Source organism: Diadema antillarum, unplaced genomic scaffold (assembly GCF_040938485.1).
Source record: "Diadema antillarum isolate AM-2024a unplaced genomic scaffold, OU_Dant_1.0 seq00002035_RagTag, whole genome shotgun sequence".
Taxonomy (NCBI): domain Eukaryota; kingdom Metazoa; phylum Echinodermata; class Echinoidea; order Diadematoida; family Diadematidae; genus Diadema; species Diadema antillarum.
This window is the reverse complement of record NW_027272687.1, coordinates 225,489-241,746: the sequence shown is the minus strand read 5'-3', so window position 1 is coordinate 241,746 and position 16,258 is coordinate 225,489. Positions and strand designations below refer to the sequence as shown.

Here is a 16,258-nt window from a genome sequence, read left to right as displayed (position 1 = left end):
CATATAGTGTAGACAAGAACTTTCGTGTGCATTTTAATTTCGCAAATCTTGGCACTCACGAAATTCACGAAATTAAAATGCACGCGAACATTCCTCGTTTTACAGTATCTGATTTTGTTAGCCACTTTCTAATACTAGTAGGGATTTTTCACTTTTCGAAGATAGCCAGAAACAGATCCTTTAGCTCCCCTTCTTGTTCTCTGATATTTGCTCCCTTGTACATTTGCATTTCTTGAGGGTTTTTTTTTTTTGTCTTTTTCATCTGTAGTCTGTTTGTTGAATACTGAAATTCAATTTGATATCCTATTTTACTTCAAATGATAGGCTAAATACAGAGTTAAAGAGACCATGGACGTGTGTTTAATTTCCCAAATTGCACTTGGTTTCTGTCTGGTTTCATTGTACTTACAGTTGTATTTTCGACTTCCTTTCCTGTTTTCATCCTCCGTGGTCCCATTAGATCCTATCCGTGGGGAGGTTATATCCCCCCAACGTCACCTATTCTTTCAACGTACCCAGGGAGCCCCCTCCAGTTGCAGTAACCACATGGGACGTCACAGGGCCCTGGGGTGCCTGCGACAGTGACTGCGATGGTAAGATTCCCGCTGTGTTTACAGGGCCGGCGCAGTGTTTTCAAAAGTGTGGGGGTTCACTTCCGGGTTTCATGAGCTAACAAGCAAAAAAAAAAAGGTCCTCAGCTCATCTCTCCCCGTCCACTTCCGGGTTTCTTCAGCTGACAAGTAAAAAAAAAAAAAGGTCCTCAGCTCATTCTCTCCCCTCCAATTTCCGGGTGTTATGAAAAAAAAAGGTCTTCAGAGAAAACACTTAACCTTACCGCCACCATACTTCAAGATCTCTATCTATTTCTATTTTAGTGCCACTTACGTTCTTCCAGGTTGAAAAAAGTATGGGGGCCCAAAGTGATGACACCTTATGTATTCCTTTGTATGGTGCACAAAAATTGTGGGGGCCCGAGCCCCCACGGCCCCCACGGCTGCGCCGCCCCTGTTTATGTTTAACAAACAGTATTTACTGTTTCTGTGAGAAATTTCTGGCACCTGATCTAGCGAAACAAAATTTACATTTTTCACATTCACTGACTGAGTACTTGACAAATAATAATATGAATTCATGTGTTAGTAGAATTAATGAAACAAAGTAAAGAAACCAGTAGCACATTCTTGTGATTGCACTGGTGTTGTAGAGTTTGAAATTGATTGGTTTCCAAAACTGTGAAGTATTGCAGTTGCCTATAGTACAATTTATGTACTCATCACTGAATCAGAATGTGTAGTGCATCAAGTAATTATACTCATCATTCAAGGAAACTCTCACAATATGTTTTGTAAAGCATTGGCTGGGCAAAATTGAAAAAACAAAGATATCAAAGGTTGGTGGGAAAGATGGTATGATTATCATTTTAAGATTGCATGATTTCTGTAGACAAATTATACCTCTGGTGTGCAAAATACAAAACTAGTACAAAATTTACCCACCCATCTGTGGAAAAGATTATTGTTGCAATGTTATGTTACAGTCTGTTCAAAACTTTGCGGGAACATAAGAGGTGTCTTCGATGTTTTAGGCAGTATGGAGACAAACAAATGCTACGAATGCAAATTATGGAATGAACTCTATCATATGTACACTGTTTTATGTCATTCGTGCAAACCTAAATTTCTGCCATATCACACTTTAGCTTGCACTTGGCATTCAGAACATTACAGCTGTATGTGTCAAACATCAATGCAAATTGTGCACAGTGTTTGATGTTAACAGGTTTAGTCACAAATGCAGTTCTTGAATTTCACTTTGTGTTTCTTTTAAGGTGTCCTCAAGTTGAGTTAAAGAATAAAGAGGTTAAAGTTATACATTTTTGTTGTTGCATTGTAACCACAAGTTGCAGTTCTTCGTGCAGTACCGGTAACTTGTATTTAGGTCTCCATATTCAAACTAACATCACACAAAATTGTTTCCTCCAGTAGACCCCTCTCACCCTAGTAATCGTGCAAATGAGAGTCAAATCCTCGTGACATGGTATGCATTATGCCGCCAATGCAAGTCAATGTTATCGTCTTTTTCCTGTGCGTTGCTATTCACCACTGTCAGGTTACAAGCAGCGCGCCATCCGCTGCGTGGATGCCAACAGTCTGCCAGTGGACGACAGGCTGTGCACCGAACCAAGGCCTGACCCCGTGAGGGAGCCCTGTAACACCCGCTGCGAAGTGGCGTGAGTATTCCCTCCATGTCGGAGATTTGATGCAAACCTGACACACCTGGGTGTATGGTATACCAGTAACACATACGTGTCTGACAAGCCTCTGATCCCCAGTACTTACATAATAATTGGTATTCGTTGTGTGGTGGCAGCACATGTTTTGTGCTCAGTTTAGCCAATGTTAGAAACAGTATAATGCGTGACCTAGGTTGTGACCTCTTGGTAGTTTACATACACAGTCGCAATAACCCTGGGGTCACTGATATTTGCCACTTCAAACTACCAAGGATGAACCTTATTCTGGTTCAAATATACAGTATGTATGTAATTGCAGAATTAAAAAAAATGAAATGAGTATAAATGTTGGACAGAGATGGAAATTATATCCCGTCATTTCAAATTCAGTGTGTCATAATGACATAGGGTATATGGTTTTCTCGTCAGACCAATGTGTAGCCTATACCATGCAAAGAAGACCCCCTCCCCCCCCCTTAACCCGTTGACGATGAGTCTTGAGAATACTTTGGCAGGTGCCTATCTAGTGTCTGTCCTCGACGGGTTAAATTTTTTGTGAGCTTTGCATCAAAATATGATATCATTTTCAGGTGGCAGATCAACCGGATGTCAGAGTGCTCAGTGACGTGTGGTCAGGGGTACCAGCAACGGTCTTTTCAGTGTATGAAGAGGAAGAAGAGGGGGGAGTATGTCCGCATCAGTGACCACTACTGCTACTCCAAGCAGCGGCCGGCGGAGACAGTGGGGTGTGAGGTGGAGTGCAGGAACTATCGCTGGGTATACTCTGACTGGTCCCAGGTGAACAAATCTTGTGTTTGTTTGTTTGTTTGTTCATTTTGTCTGTTTCATATTCTTTTTACCTCCGCCAAGGGAGGAGGTTATGTTTTCGTTACCGTTGGTTTGTTCGTTCGTTCGTTCATTTGTCCGTGCGCAAAATAACTCAAAAAGCAGTTTACGGATTGGGATGAAACTTGCAGGAAAGGTTTAGAATGACACAAGTACCAAACGATTAACTTTTGGTAGTGATCCGAGAATTTGGGGGGAATTTGTGAAGGAATTTTGATATTTTGGCAGGTAGGGTCAATGAACTTGGGAGTTCAGGCTGGGCATATTTGAGGTTTGCATGCGCGCACTAAAGTGCGTGCCCTAGTTTCTGCTGGGCGAGGCGCGCCGCACGCCTGAGGGTTTATGACGTAACAAAGGCTTCTATATTGGGAAAATCAGGCAATTTTTCAGTGGGTGGAAATCACTGATCTCCATATGGAAGAGCAAGATCATCGATGGAAAGTAACTGCTTGGCGGAGGTCTGCGCTCTCGGAGTGCATTTCTAGTTTTGTCTGTTTCATATTCTTTTGAACACCTGTGATCATACCTATCATCATCTTCACCTAAATCATTTCTATGGGGGATATTTCTTGATGGCTTTCACTACAGTGGATAAATATATGATTTCCACATTCATGAGGTTTGGTACTCTCTATACAATATTTCCATTGGCCCAGAACAAGCATTCACAGGTCTACAGGTCTACTACAGGTCCACAGTCAGAAGAGCTAGTGAGAGGTTTGAAATTCTTGTCATACGTATTATGTCACAACAATGTAAAGATGACCTGATGGATGTAGGATAAGTAACACATTGTAACTCCATTCCGTGTAAACCAAGTGAGGTTCAAGAAGTTCGAAAGTGTGCTACCATTTCTTTGTCTTTTGGCATAAACTTGTTAAAATTTGTTCTTCTACAAAATCTTTTACTGACATACCATTCTTTTGCCCACAGTGTTCTGTTTCATGCAACGGTGGTTTTCGATCCCGAAGCAGCACCTGTCGGTACGGACAAGGCTATGTGGTCGCTGACCAGTACTGTGACCAGTCGCTCCGTCATGTAGAGGAGGCTTGCAATGACCAGCCGTGTCCAGAGTGGAAGACTTCAGATTGGAGTGCGGTAAGTCACCTGATACCTTTGCCTTCACCATCCTTCTCCCATGCCTCTCTCTTTTTTTTTCTCTCACCTATTTCTGTTTCTCTCACCTATATTCTCTCCTTCCAAGTCCTCATCCACTGAGACTCTACCTTCTATTCATCCACAGTTCCAGTCTAGTAATCAATGAAGGCTGTCTGCTTATCTGTGTGTCTGTCCATCTGTCCATCTCTATGAATTCATTATAATCATGATCTGTCCATCAGTCTCTCAATCTGTCCACACATTTTTCCATTCATCCATCTATCCACAGTATCATGCTAATAGACTAAGTGATCTATGTATGTATCAGCTATCTCTCTGCCTGGGAGTTATTCCCTCTAACTGTCTACAGTGTAGATACAGTGTATGATGGACCATTAAATCCTGTGAACTGTCAAAAGAAAACAAACACAGGAGTTCTGTGATGAGGCTTTTGTACAATCTGAAATAGCAATTGTTTCAACTGATTTTGATGGTGAATATAATTTCACTTTCTATCTCTATATTGAGCTGATGATAATGTTAGCTACTGATGTGTATTTCACTTGATGTGTATTTTCTTGAGATGTCACTGCAGTGTCATTGCAGAGCTCTCATATGTACAGTGTATATCATAATGTGTCTGCCAATCCCATCAATTCACCATCAAAAAAGATATAAGCTGCATATATTCCTGGATATGTATGGAATTTGGAGCCAACAGCAACAGAAAATTGCAATTTTTTTTTTCCATCATGTAGTGCTCTGTGACATGTGGTGAGGGACAGGAGCACCGTGTCATCTTCTGTTACCAAGGCGATGAGCAAGTGGACAGGGCCGTGTGTGATGCATCCACCCAGCCAGGGGTGACACGCCCCTGTGCACTCCAGAACTGCCCCTACTGGGCCACTGGGCAGTGGAGTCAGGTATGACAGAGTCATTTTAACCCTTCATACGTGTGTAATGTAGCTTCCTGGCTGTTTTTTTTTAAATTGCAGGCATTGTATGTATGAAATTATTTCATGTATTTCATGTATCACGATTGCTGTCCCATGTGCAATACCAATGTAGCTTAATGAAAAGAAAAAAAAAACACTAAAAACCAGCAAATGGTATCATATTCAGTGATTTAGGAAATCAATATTGAGGAGAGTAGAATATACAATGTACTATAAGGCAATGAAGTAACATATCTGTGCAATGAAGTAACATATCTGTACAATGAAGCAGCTAGCTTTCATTCACAAGTGTGATAAGTCCTTGTCTGTTGGGTCTCTTTCAACTGATGATGATACAGCTTTAGTTTTATTTGTGGGGAAAAACAGGAGAAAGTGTATTTTTAGAGGTTGCATGGGTAATTCTCATACATTCTTGATAATGGGGTTGTCACATTTGGAGAAACAAAGTTTAAAAGTAATATGATCTAACTTGATAATCTGCAATTCTCTTCATCTGATACAGTGCTCAGTCACATGTGGCATTGGCTACCAGCTTCGTGCTGTGCAGTGTCGGGAGTACAATGGCCTGTCCCTTGGCGATGAAGAATGCAGCGCTGGATCGAAGCCGATCGACCAGCAGGTGTGTGAGAGGGAGGCGTGTCCGGAACCCACCACCACGCCCCCTCCTACAACCACCACCACCATGGCCCCCACGACCACCAGGCCGCTCCCCAGCAGTGACGAGAGGTCCCAGATTGCCCAGATTATTCTGAGGAATACCGTCGCCCCTCAGACGCAGAAGAGAATATACACCAGTCAATGGAGGACAGGGGCATGGACAACAGTGAGTGTCATGTTTGCAGGGCTCAACACTAGGCCTACTCTTTCGTTTGTGTGGCCCATTGGGCCTCTAAAATCTGTAAATCAGAAATTTTCGTGGTTTGAAAGAGAAATGTATTAGAAATGCCCTGAAGTATAGGGAAACATTACAGTCAGTATTGAATCTTGGCATCAATTTTTAGTGGGGGCCCCGGGGCACTGGACCACCCACTGATGCACCACCGATATTGAGCCCTATGTATGGTACGATGCCTCATGACGACAGTGAACTTGCGTCCTGAAACTTCTATGTTTGTATTCTGTATTAGGACTTGTTTTTATGGCTGATATAAAGAAAGCGTTGAATCCTTGAAAACACGCAATTAGGGGACCGACAGTTTTAAGTCCCCTCGAAAGGACTAGGAAATGTGGGTAAAGTGCCTTGCCTGGGGGCACAACCACCGCAGCAAGGGGACTTGAATCAGGGACCTTAGATTTGCAGTCTGCTGTCTTATCCACTGAACCGCGACACCTTCTCCATAGGAGGTTAAAAACGACATCAGTATTAAATAATGTCAAAGATTCTGCTTTACATTGTGATGAAGAAATCCAAGCATGTGGATACATCTCACAAAATGGGCATTTGTGTTTGATGTGTATAAAACTAAAGTAATGTTTCACCAAAAGAAGGATAAAACTTTTTTTTTTTTTGTTGTTGTTGTTAAAATCACTCAAGTTGGAATTTTACAGCCCTTTACAGCTCTGATAAACTAAACTGAGAATCTTTGAGGTACTGTTCTCGAAGCTTCTGAGACAACAAATGTGAAAACTATTTACAATCAAGATACGGACGAGTTTCTTGAATGCGAACATTCAGAGTAGAACAGACTGCAACAGTTCCTCTCGTACGTCATGGGTCACTAGAAATTTAGTCAGATAGTGAAAAAAACAAGCGACAATTTGTTTTAAAGATGTAAATTTTCTCTTTGTTCAACCCTTTAGTGTTCTACTACATGTGGCCTTGGCACTCGAGAGAGATACGTGAGTTGCCGTGATGAGAACGAGTACATCAACATGACAGACTGTGACCCCGACCTTCGACCTCCGTCCATTGAAATGTGCGAGCGAAAGGCATGCCCACATTGGAGAACAGGAGACTGGAGAGAGGTGGGCTTTTTTTTTTTATTATTATAGATTTTATTCATTATCTTGCCTTTCTAAAACTTGTTTATTACTTCCACCAAGGAATGAGATTACATGTAAGTTTTCATCGGCATTTGTTTGTTAGTTTGTTTGTTTGTCTGTGTGCAAAATAACTCAAAAAGTTGTGAACAGATTTGGATGAAACTTACAGGAAAGGTTGAGAATGACACAAGGAAAAGACTTTTGAAATTTGGTATTGATCCAGGAATTTTTATGGATTTCTGGAAGTATTTCGATATTTTGGCAGACTAAAGTACGTGCTCTGCTCAGGCGAGGTGCCATGCAGCTGGAAGCTGATGACATAAAAGGCTTCTATATTGGGAAATCAGGCGATTTTCAGCATGCATTGTGTGTACGAGTGAAAAACCCTGATCTCATTTAGAGATCATGATCAATGGTAGAAATGAGCCGTTTGGTGGAGGTCTGTGCTCTTAAAGTGCTTCTCTAGATAAAGAATGCATGCTTATACAGGTGTATTTCAAATAATTTCTATTTGATTCTTAGTAGTATCCACTTCAGAAAGAGTATGGGTCAAATGTGGAATATTCATTAGATGTCTTGCAGAAGCCAATATGCCATGAAACATATTTTCCTTCAATTATGTAAAAGTAATCGTCCTTGTCAATAACCTGGTATCTGTGAAATACATGACTGTGTTGTCTTTATGATTAGAAGTCAAGCAATTCTTGCAAGTTTGTTTGTATCAATATCCCATATTCTGCCTGAATCCATTTTCTTTGCTTGAAAGAATAAGTGCATGAACAAATGTATAGAAGCCAGCAGTGTGAATAAAGATAAGAAATATATATATATTTTTGTGTGTGTGTCATAATGTATTTAAGGCAAATCTTACACTGAACATGAATTCGAAATCTTGATAGGGCGTATATATCATAACTATAAGCGTTTATTTTGTGTTCCAACTGACAGTGCCCTGTCACGTGTGGAGGGGGTGTGACAACAAGATACGTGGCATGCATCTACCCTGATGACACCCTGACTTCTAATGCGGAGTGCGACTCCAATTTGAAACCGAGCATAGAGCACACATGCAACACCGAAAGATGTCCACCAAGAGGACGCACTGGCTATATAGATCAGAGTAATCGTTTGAACACTGGCTACTGGCGCACCGGGAGTTGGAGCCCTGTAAGTATAGATTGTTGTGTGGAGAATGATTTGCACTTGTTCTTCAGTATGTGTCTCCCACATCTTGTATAATGAGCATTTCAAGTTTTTTAGCAATTAGTAGTGTGTGTTCGCCATGTGTGTACATGTACTAGAGCACTCTTGTATAAAGTGCTCTGCTTCACAAAAATGAAGAGCATTTGGATTATCTTTAGCGTTATTATTATTTACGTTTCTTGTCTCTAAATCATGTACATTTTGTTTTGTTTTGGGCAAAAATATTGATTTTAATGTGAAACTTAGACATTTTCACTCTGTGCAAAAAAAAAAAAAAAGTGATGCTTTGTCAGGTTGCAAATGAAAGACTCAATATTATTGTATCAATTATCCAAGAGTTTTGCAAATGACTGCCAGAATGCAAAGTGAAGTGCGAGAATTTGAAAGAATTCTCCAGTTATGGTGACGATTCTCCTCTCCCAACTCTCTGCCAATCCACAGTGCAGTGCAACGTGCGGACAAGGGGTGAGGCGGAGGAGGGTGGAATGCCATGATGACCACTCGTCCACGCCGTCTTGTGGGAGGACCTCCAGGCCGGCCAACACGGAGCCATGCGACCTGTCTCCGTGCCCGTCGTGGGACTACGGGGAGTGGGGCCAAGTGAGTAATACCATCACAACATAACACTAACTTCTGGATAGCTATACCCAGGGACCCAGAACTTTCCCCTTGGGAAGTGAGACTACTGGAGAAAAAATATCTGGGATGATCATGTTGGCATGCAAGGAAGCACTGCACCAAAATTGACTTCAGTTTTGATGGATGGTACACGTACATGTGTACTTTCTGTATCTGAGCTTTTTAGCTCACCTGAGCCAAAGGCTCAAGTGAGCTATTGCGATCGCCCTTCGTCCGGCGTCCGTCGTCCGTCGTCCGTCGTCCGTCGTGCGTCGTGCGTAAACTTTTTACATTTTCATCTTCTTCTTGAAAACCCCATGACCGATTTTCATCAAACTTGGCAGGTAGCATCCCTAGGGGGTTAGGAACTCAATTTGTTAAAATGGGCACCATGCCCCACCCAGGGGGCCCCCAGGGGGGCCCAAACCCCGCAAAATTAAGGAATCTGTAAAAATCTTCTTCTCTAGAACCAGAAGTGATAGAGCTAAGTTAATACTATGACTTAGTACATTGATGACTGTAGTTTCAAGTTTGTTCATGGCAGAATCAGGGGTGCCCCCCTTGGGACCCAGGGGAGGGGGTTGGGGGAGGGTTCTAATGGGGCCTAAATTGTACATTTTCATTTTCTTCTTGAGAACTCCATGACCCATTTTCACCAAACTTGGCAGGTAGCATCCCTAGGGGGTTAGGAACTCCATTTGTTAAAATGGGCACCATGACCCACCCAGGGGGCCCCCAGGGGGCCCAAACCCCCCAAAATTAAGGAATCCGCAAAAATCGTCTTCTCTAGAACCAGAAGTGATAGAGCTAGGTTAATACTATGAGTTAGCACATTGATGACTGTAGTTTCAAGTTTGTTCATGGCAGAATCAGGGGTGCCCCCCCTTGGGACCCGGGGGGGGGGGGGGGGGGGGGGGGGGTGAGGAGGGGTCCTAATGGGGCCTAAATTGTACATTTTTATCTTCTTCTTGAGAACCCCATGACCCATTTTCACCAAACTTGGCAGGTAGCATCCCTAGGGGGTTAGGATCTCAATTTGTTAAAATAGGCACCATGCCCCGCCCAGGGGGCCCCCAGGGGGCACAAACCCCCCAAATGAAGGAATCTTTAAAAATCTTCTCTAGAATCAGAAGTTATAGAGCTGAGATAATACTATGAGTGAGTACATTAATGACTGTAGTTTCAAGTTTGTTCATAGGAGATCCAGGGGTGCCCCTCTTGGGGGTAGGGGGGGGGGTGGTTGGAAGGGTCCAAATGGGGGCCTGAATTGTACATTTTCATCTTCTTCCTGAAAACCTCATGATGGATTTTTGTCAAACTTGGCAGGTAGCATCCCTAGGTGGTCAGGATCTCAATTTATCAAACTGGGCACCATGCCCCACCCAGAGGGCCCCAGGGGGCCCCAATTCCCCCAAATTAAGGAATCTTGAAAAAATTGGGCCCTTATTGTACATTTTCATCTTCCACTTGAGAATGCCTCGTCAAATTTTGGTAGAGCTGTGAATAATTTAGATTAGTGACTGCGTGAAAGGTGAACTTGCGATACTCAGGTGAGCGCTAGACCCGCGGGTCTCTTGTTTTGTTGTTGTTGTCTCATTTTTTTTTTACAATATCAAATATTTCATTTGATTTTATTACTTCCATTTGCAACTCTTTTAGGTTGCTGCAACTTCTTCATTATGTAGTAAGAATAATATGTGACTTCACAATCACCCCAATGTTGCAATGGTTTAATACTTCCTTGACAGCGTTTTGAATGTGGATGAAGATTATGATGATGTTGTTCAGTAGAGTAATGATGATAGTTGTGATATCATTATGATGATGAAAATTGTGATGATTTTAAAAATGATAAATCAAAAGATTTTATATCACACTTGTCGGTATGCTCTTTTGTTGGAGGAAAGTACAATGACTCCTACAACTAACAATTACTATGAATTCAAAGGGGTGCAGACAGAAGTCATGAATGGGCACGTTGTCACTGGTCATTATCCATTATCCAAATAGTTCCGTTTCTAACAGTGACTTGACTCAGGCAACCCATTCCTGCCATCTCCAAGATTGATCAGGTAGTCTATTCCACAGCTCTGCAGAGACCTCTTGAACAGGACAAGTTTGAACTGACTTTGGGTGACATTGGTGTTGGGTTCAGACTCTGGGATTGCACTACTGTACTCCAGATCTAAGATAGCAGCCCCCCCCCCATCAAACAAATCTGGCTCACCAAGTATGCCGAGCTCTGATAAGGAGTAGACGGAGAAGTAATCAGCCGTGTTGATTAATGCTTTGCCTCTTAGATAAAGTAATTCCAATTGAGTTTACACAGGGAATATCTAGTTGCTGTAAGCATCGAGTTAAAAGATGTGTGTGATGTCATAATAGGGTGTGGCGTCATTCCATTAATCTTGAAATCCAGGAGACAAACTGATCGGGGCACCATTGACTTACATCTGTCCTTATGTTTTTATCGTGTCTTATCTTGCTGGACAGTGCTCTGTGTCGTGCGGAGGTGGGACCAAGTCGCGGGTGGTAAAGTGCAGGCAGCGAAACGGGGTGACGTTATCGGATAGCAGCTGTGACATCAACGCCAAGCCGGCAGACACCACGGGGTGCAACGAGAGGGCATGCCCCAGGCCAACCTTCTGGATGAAAGGAGAATGGTCACCGGTAAAATGAGACTTGTATTCATTTTTTGCTCTCACCCTATCTTCATTTTTCTTTCTCTCATATCCCATTTTATTCTTTGTGGAGGTGGTCTTTTTCCTTGCACTGTGCTGTGTGCTTATGTGTATGTACAAAATGTAGCTGTGACATCTGTTCTTAAAAGGTTGACACTTTTTTGTTGCTTGTTTGTTCTTCTTTAGGTTGAGGTTTAGCATTAAGGAACAAAATAGGGGGGCTTAACTGCATGTAAAATAGGTTATGAAATTTTCTCTTTTTTTTAAACGTAGAGTATTGATTTTCTCTTTATTATTTGAAACACAAAAAGATAACAAGACAATGAAAGACAGCCAAAGAGTTATTTGAAAGTTCTTCAGGTTTTATTTACTTAATGTTTACTTTGAAACTGGCCTCTCAATGGATGTCTCTGTGACAGATAATGATTAAGGTTTGTAGCCATTTAAGAGTCAGAACAGTGTCAAGCTAGGTTTTTATAGGATAATTTCCAGTTTTTTCCTGCTTGTACTCAGACATACAATGGGCATTCATAAATAAAAATGACTTTGTCACATAGATTTATTTCTATTGTGCAGCTTCAGTATATTTTCAAGCACAGCAAAAAAGTCCATGCATGATAAAGATTTGGATTTTCTTCTTTTTTTTAATACTGTTTTTATCCAAATGTTACACTCGCGTGCAATCTAGTCATCGAGGATTTGTTGTTGGTGTTGTTGTGCGTGTGTGTTAGGGTGTGTCTGTATGTGGATTTGTGTGTTTGTTTGTATCAAAGATGTGCAGTTGCTAATTGAGTAGTACAGTGCAAACTTGCTTTTAAAGATATCTGATACACAGAACAGTTGACTTTATTCCCAATGACATAAATTCATTTTGTTCTGGTGATTTTGATAACAAAGGACCTCTTCGTAACCATGTATCCACTGTACTGCTGGTGTGCTAAAGATACAATTTTCCCTTCCAGAGATCTAGGTATCATTGATTGCACATGGCTGCCATGATGCGGAAGAGTGGATCAACTACTCCGGAGTTCCCCATTTGTAGACAAGGGATGTAGATACAGACAAAAAGTGGTGATGAAACGACCAGAGAACAACAACCCGGCACCCGACTGCATCATGGAAGCTAGGCAGATGACAGAAACGTAGGAAGTACATTATTGTGATCTTTTGTGAGCATGACGAACAGAACACAGAGGATGTGCACAAAGAATTCATTGATATCAAGGCAGCATTGAGGGATAGTGCGCTGTAGGATTGCATACGTCTCTGGCAAATGAGCCAATTACTTCAAAGCAACACTTTCGACAGCTTTGAACAGGAATACCATGCACATCATGCATGTGTACAACCACCTCCTACTGGATATAGTGCTTCTGTTTTTGCAGCAACTGGCAATATTGTTCTGGATGTGTACCTTCGACAGAGACGAGGAAGTTACATCGCATGCTGTTCTTGCTCCGAGAGAGGAGCCATCTAAACAGACACAATATAATGCACAATCTTAAATGCCGTCCGCAGGAGGAGAACATTACTGATCGCTTTACTGTTCAGTCAATGCAACAACTACCAGGAGGCTCGAGTGCGTCTTCGTCTCATGGGATGCAACGTGGATGTGGGAGAGAATGGTTTCCATGGCAACTTTCAGAGATGAAAGAGACACTGCTTCAAGTGATGCTACCACCAATAATTTAGCCGTTGAGATTCGGTTGCAAAGGTGCACACCGTCGACATTTTGTGTTGTTGTTAACCTATTCACTGTATCTCAATTTGGTAAAACCGAACAAGAATTTACCAGAGTATATTCGTGATATGTTCCATATGTTCTTATGATGCACTGATGTGGTTGTACTGACAATACCTCAGATGCTATGAATGGCTGTCACATGACTTTACACTCAGTTACCTGATACATATGTCTATTGAATGGACGTTGTCTCCTCTGCTGTTTAGCTTACTGTAATCAGATGTCGCACGTCACCGTGGAAACAGGTCATTTCTGTCAATGCATGCTTCTGCATATTTCCTCCAAAATGGTTTGGAGGTGACCGCCAGAGCAAGCTTGATGTTTTCAGCACTATTCTTGAGCACTTTTGCCTCAATGTAATGTTATAAGTGATATTTCATTTGTGTGCATTTGACTGAATCTTTCAGGAACCGTCTCATTTTGATACCTCATGATAGATTTAATATGCTGACATTCTTCACACCTCACACTTTGCTCAATTTTCATTCTGTTTACACCACCAAGCATCTTTTTTTTTTTTCTTTTTGGTCTGGTGAAATTCTCGAGGCTGCATTGTCATTGACTAGAAATGGCCAGCATGCACACTTTGTGTAGGCCTTCATGTGAATCTGTTCAAATCAGCTTTCCATGTTCAACCAGAGGGAAATACAGAAAAATGAAAGAGATGAGAGTCATCTCTACCAGACTTGTATGTATTTCTCTTTGTGAAAAGTGCAATGTGCAAAAGAAAATAGCATGGATAGCTCGACATCATCAACTTCGTACCTCCTGTATTTAGACAACTGCGAAATGCAGCCTTGTTGTGAAACATAAAGACTTCACTGTGTATGTGTGTTCAAGGCACTTTCAAACCCACTCAGACCTTTTACGAGTAGTGTGCTTTCATATCACTCACAAGAAAGTCGCAGGCATTGGTGTAGTGGTTATGGTTGGAGTTTGAAACTATGCTCTTCCAGTTGTATCAAGGTAAAGATGCCAAATCATGTGATACGAAAAATACCTTTGTAGTGTTGGAAGAAAGAAGGCACGAGTATGCATTGGCTATTCGATATTCAGGTCATTTTTGGATAAAACTTGGGTTCTGAGCACTTTTTGCTAGTCTCACTTATGCATACTTGTTTTTCCTTCTTCTTTTTTTTTCAACTAGAAGTATATTTTGACTTGAAAATAAGCCAGTTCGGGGTTAGCTCATGGGCACATGGGTACACATGACCTTTATTCTTTCTCAGTTTGCCAGGCACTCCATTAGTTTCAAGCGACAGAAGGCATAAGCTTGAACAATGTAACAATTTATGGAATTCATCATGCAGTCAGGTTCAAACAAAGGATGAAGTTGCGAAGAACAGGTGACCAGACTGATCTGCAATAATTAGCACTCTGGAAAGCATCCATTTCAGTAGTTTGCAATGAATGTACATTATGTATTAACAATCTTTTTATGTTGATATTGTTAAATACTGCTTTTGCTGTCAGGTGGATGTGCTGGCAAGCACCACTTATAAGGATCACTTGAATAATCATTACATCGCAGATGCTTATCTCAGTGAATTTAACAACCAACATGCTCTGCTGGTACAGGTGACCTTTTTCTGCTCATGCTCAAAGTGGAACCCCGAACTGGCTTATACTTCCAACAGCACAGGAGGGTTTTACACAAGCATCGTTGTACACTGTTGGCTGAGTGGTTCGTGAAGGGGAATGGACTACTATCTCAAAGCTGAGGACAATTCTAATTTATCCGTTATCATGACATGTATCATAGTTCTGTCCATAGAGGGTTGAATTTTGACAAGGGATGGAAGGTGTGTTGGGCAAAGTTCTGTTTTTGTAGATATCGAAACATGGTAAGGACATGTGTTTGAGAAAATGTTTGTGACAATTTGAATGACTAGGCAGTCAACAGGTTGATGAGAAATATTCTTGCTTGGTCGAACGGAACTTCAGTGTGAGTCTTAGTTCTGTTGCATTGTGCGTGTGTGTGAGAATGTGAGTTTTAATTTATGTACAATATATTCATCTTTCTTGGTCAATCATCTTCTTTAAGTGCTTATGCTGCATGGAATAACTGTATGTTCACTGAAGATTTCTACCTCTCTCATAGTCATATCTACTATATTGCACACCAGGACAAACGATGAAGTACAATGAAATACATTCATATTGTATGCCTAGTGCTTGTGAATTGAATGGATGACAATATAAAAACTATGTAAACTAGGTAAAGGCATTTTTTTTTTTTTGGATAAATGAACTGATTTTCTCCTTTTTTTTATAACCAGTTCTGTTTGTTTTGTAGCAATGATGGTATGCTTAGAATCCTAGCGGTTTGCGAATAGGTTTCTTTACCACACTGTGTCCCGCAGTGTTTTGATGGGACTGAACAGGAATAGCGCCATCTATTGACCACAAATGACGAGTGCATGCTATCCCAGCCAATATGTCTGTGTTTTAGTTGCAGATGCTGGATGTTATATTGAATGTAATTGGCTTTTGAGTATCAGAATGGAAATGAAACATGAATTATATAGGCACATTACAAATAAATAGTTACAGATTTTTTTTTTTTTAAAGAATTTTCTTCTGTTGGCAGCAGTTTTGACAGTTTAGTGAGGTTAGAGTGAAATTCTCTGCATGTTTAGATGAGACTTTGTGGTGCTAACATGTTACAACATTGCTGCCCATGAAATATACCTACAAGCATACAATAGGAAATCACTCTTGTTAGTGGAGGTGCCATTGTGGTAAATTTGCATGCTAAGTGGCTAACATCTTAAATGAATTATATTGCCAAAAAAAAAAAAAAAAAAAAAAAAAAAGAGGGAGAGAGATGATAGATAATCTATAAGCACGTTGTAAAGTATACTGTTGTTTACCAAATGATGTTGTTGTTTTTTGT

At 41.2% G+C, this 16,258-nt stretch overlaps 1 protein-coding gene across 1 annotated transcript in view; it reads left to right on the top strand.

The window, feature by feature from the left end:
- The window catches only part of LOC139713694 (A disintegrin and metalloproteinase with thrombospondin motifs 9-like), a 90,696-nt gene that overhangs the window by 44,190 nt on the left and 30,248 nt on the right, over positions 1-16,258 (top strand). The window contains exons 11-20 of the mRNA XM_071625399.1: positions 461-593; positions 2,110-2,230; positions 2,824-3,031; positions 4,013-4,177; positions 4,936-5,100; positions 5,636-5,956; positions 6,934-7,098; positions 8,065-8,283; positions 8,761-8,919; positions 11,431-11,607. Coding sequence (XP_071481500.1) covers positions 461-593; positions 2,110-2,230; positions 2,824-3,031; positions 4,013-4,177; positions 4,936-5,100; positions 5,636-5,956; positions 6,934-7,098; positions 8,065-8,283; positions 8,761-8,919; positions 11,431-11,607 — 1,833 coding nt within the window. The remainder of the gene's footprint in view (positions 1-460; positions 594-2,109; positions 2,231-2,823; positions 3,032-4,012; positions 4,178-4,935; positions 5,101-5,635; positions 5,957-6,933; positions 7,099-8,064; positions 8,284-8,760; positions 8,920-11,430; positions 11,608-16,258) is intronic.